This window comes from Arachis ipaensis, chromosome B07 (genome assembly GCF_000816755.2).
Source record: "Arachis ipaensis cultivar K30076 chromosome B07, Araip1.1, whole genome shotgun sequence".
Taxonomy (NCBI): domain Eukaryota; kingdom Viridiplantae; phylum Streptophyta; class Magnoliopsida; order Fabales; family Fabaceae; genus Arachis; species Arachis ipaensis.
The window spans coordinates 7,489,199-7,492,536 of NC_029791.2; the positions used below are offsets into that span (position 1 = coordinate 7,489,199).

General features: G+C 24.9%; 1 protein-coding gene across 1 annotated transcript in view; it reads right to left on the reverse strand.

Moving 5' to 3' along the window:
* The window catches only part of LOC107609370 (myrcene synthase, chloroplastic), an 8,529-nt gene that overhangs the window by 4,940 nt on the left and 251 nt on the right, over nt 1-3,338 (reverse strand). The window contains exons 2-5 of the mRNA XM_016311317.2: nt 3,007-3,262; nt 1,694-2,075; nt 993-1,211; nt 483-624 (exon numbers count right to left, since the gene is read on the reverse strand). Of these exons, the coding sequence (XP_016166803.1) occupies nt 483-624; nt 993-1,211; nt 1,694-2,075; nt 3,007-3,262 (999 nt within the window). The remainder of the gene's footprint in view (nt 1-482; nt 625-992; nt 1,212-1,693; nt 2,076-3,006; nt 3,263-3,338) is intronic.

Sequence of the window (3,338 nt, forward strand, 5' to 3'; positions counted from 1 at the left end):
ATAAGTACTTAAATAGTTTTTTAAAAAATTATAATTTTATTTTAAAAAATTGTACCAAATATTAATACTACTATTTTTCATAAATAAAAAATAAAAAATAATTTTTAAAATTTTTTAAACAGGTCCTAAATAGATTTTTAATTAAGAAATTGCAACATAGAAGTTATATATGTATGTCATCATAATTATTAAGAAATTTCACCATAAAGTTGTATAAATTTTGACGAAACTTGAAAGTAATTTGCTACTTCATCATAAAATTAAACTTTATTTTGATTGAGGATTTGGTTTTAAAATATTGGGTTACAATCCTATTTATAATGTTCAAATTTTATGAAATTATTACATATATATGCCTAATAATAGTTAAGATAATGTAGGTGATTCAACAATTGGATTAATTAAAAAAAGTTATTCAATTTGTAAAAAGGTTTGCATGACAGGCAAGATAATTATTGAGCAAAAACTAAATAATTACTTACCGATTTTCTAAGGAAAGGAACAATATAAACTTCATTATTTTGTAGACTTTCGAAGGCTACTTCATTAACAAAGTTATTGAGTGCAAGGAAGCACATTTTCATGTGGTATGGAAGGTTGTCCATACCAAAACTTATATCCCATCTAGAATTCATGAACGAAAATTTATGAATTAATAAGAATTTTATATAATATAAATAAGGTTTAATTACTCTGTTGGTTCTTATAGTTTCGTAAAATTTTTAATTAGGTCCCTATATTTTTTTTCTTTTTAATTGGGTCCCTGTACCAATTTTTTTTTTCAATTAAGTCCCTCTTAGTAGTAATTGGCTTAATTTTATAAAGACCCAACTAAAAAAAAAAAGAATTGGTATAGAGACCTAAATAAAAGAAAAAAAAAAGTGTAGGGACCCAATTAAAAAAAAAATTGGTGCAAGAACTCAATTAAAAAAAAAAAAAAAGTAATACCAAAAAAAAAAAAAGAAAAAAAAAGTATGGGATATAATACTTACCTCTCAATAGCTTTGGTAAATAGCTCTAAATCTTCTAAAGTGCCAAAGATCTCATACATATCATCTATTGTATTTACTAAGCAATTGACTTTTGTTACAGCTCTTCTAAAAGAACCAAATTCTGGATTAAAATTTATTCCCACGGTCCAAAAGAAGTTTTCCACCAACCTATCTCTAGCAAAACTTAACTTCTCTGCTAAGTTGGTTCTTTTCCACCACCTAATTAAAGATACAATAAAAAAAATAATTAGGGTTAGTACACAATATTTGAAATAATGATCATAACTCATATTTGAAAAATAATAAAATTTGTTATTAAAATTTTATATATGATAGCAAATAATAACAAGTTTAAAAAATACTGTAATAATAGAAATATAAATAGTAGCTAGTATTTATGTGTTTTTCTAAAGAGGAAGTATAGGGAGCTAATGGAGTATCTATACAATGTGTACAATGGAGGTATAGGAATGTTCGATTCAGTAGGATATCAGATGTTTATTATTTTTCATACCCAGATGGTTATTCTGGATAGCATGGGTGTATTATGTTTGAGAAATTAGTAGTATTTTATCCTGGAAGTTCATTTTTTAATTCATATTGGGTCAAATTAAATAAATAGCTCATTGTACACATTGTACAAATATTCCATCGACTCTCTAGTGGGATTCTTTTCTAAATTCATAATCTCTTGTTATTACCTTGACATATCCTTCAACTCTTCTTGGTAAATGCTTTGAACGATGTTAAAATCCAATTTAGCAAACTGAAGAAGTGTAGGATTTAAATTGAGACTTTTTTCATATGTGTTGATGAACCAAAGAGCCTCCCATCTTGGCACCCTCCAATGCAATGGATACTCCAATGAATGATTGATTAAGAGGGATGTGTAGCTACCATCATCATTTCTTTTTACATGTTCTTTGAGAATTTTTGAACTATATTTTTTTGCATCATCTAATATAGTTTCTTCTTCTACTAAATAAAATGAGGCTTCATATAGTGACAAAATTCCCTCAATGCCAAGTGAAGATTGATGTTCGTTGAAATTGTTTGTTTCTTTGAGAAAGAAATCAAACACATCTACAACAATAAAAAGAGATAGTAATTTAATTAAGGTTAATACTTATGTACTTGCTTTTAAATATCTTTTGTACGTACAACCGTAATTGGGTTTCATAAAGTTAAATATTAAAAAAATATATAGGTAAATAACTTTTAATTAGTTAATTTTAAATAATGGTAATTAATAATTAAAAATTTTGAGGAAAAATGTGGTAGTTAAATAGGAAAATGTGTAACTTTTGAAAAAATTGATAACTATACAGAAAAAGATGAAAAAGATATTGTGAAAAAATAGATAAAAAATAGAAGCGAAAAAAAAAAAAGGGTAAACTATTACTTATATTCCAAATATTAGGAGTATATAGTAATCTTGTCTCAAACTATTTTTCATTCTATTGGTGTTCCAAACGTTTCATTTGAATCACTCAATGTTAGCCCATCATTAACATAGTTAAAAATTACTAATAAAGTGTGGCATATATAATAAATGTTTCATGTAAGAAGCTCCTATAAATTTCATGTAAGAAACTCCAATATGTTACCATTGTTAACAAGAGTTGAACTTCATATATTTTAGTAAAAAAATCTTTGATGCCATGTAAAATGATTTAGAAAGTGAAAGCTAGTTGCAATGTTTACCACATTTTAAACAGTTACATACTTATTATATTTAATATTACATAATTATTTTAATAATATTCAAATTATACTATTAAAGTTTAGTATTCAAAATTTAAAATTTAAAATTTAATTAACAAAAAAAAAAAATTTTATTAATCATGTAACACTGTTTTTTTCTTTAACTAATAATATTCGATGAACAAAGTAATAAATGAGTAAAAATTAGGAAAAGAAAAGAATTTTTTTAAGAAAATATTATTGATTATTGAACAAAAATTAATCATGTTTAAAAAGGGGATCAGATTATATATAAGGGTTTAATGAAAACCTGCAGATATATCATATCCATGCTGTCTTAAGAGCCTGAATCCAAGTGCTGTAGTATACAAAATATTCGTATTGAATATTTGCATGTTGTAAATGTTGTCCAAAATGCTCTTTATTTCATCTTTAAAATGATAAGCTACTCCAAGTCTTTGTAATATATCAATAAGCTCAAGTTGATGAACATGATTTTCCACTTTGTAAAGCATCATTCTTACTTCTTCCCTTAACACTTCCCTTTTCTTTATGTATGATTCTTCCTGCATTAATTTTGCAATAATAATTGAGAGATAATAAACAAATAAGTTCAAATATTCTAAAATTATTTTATTTAAT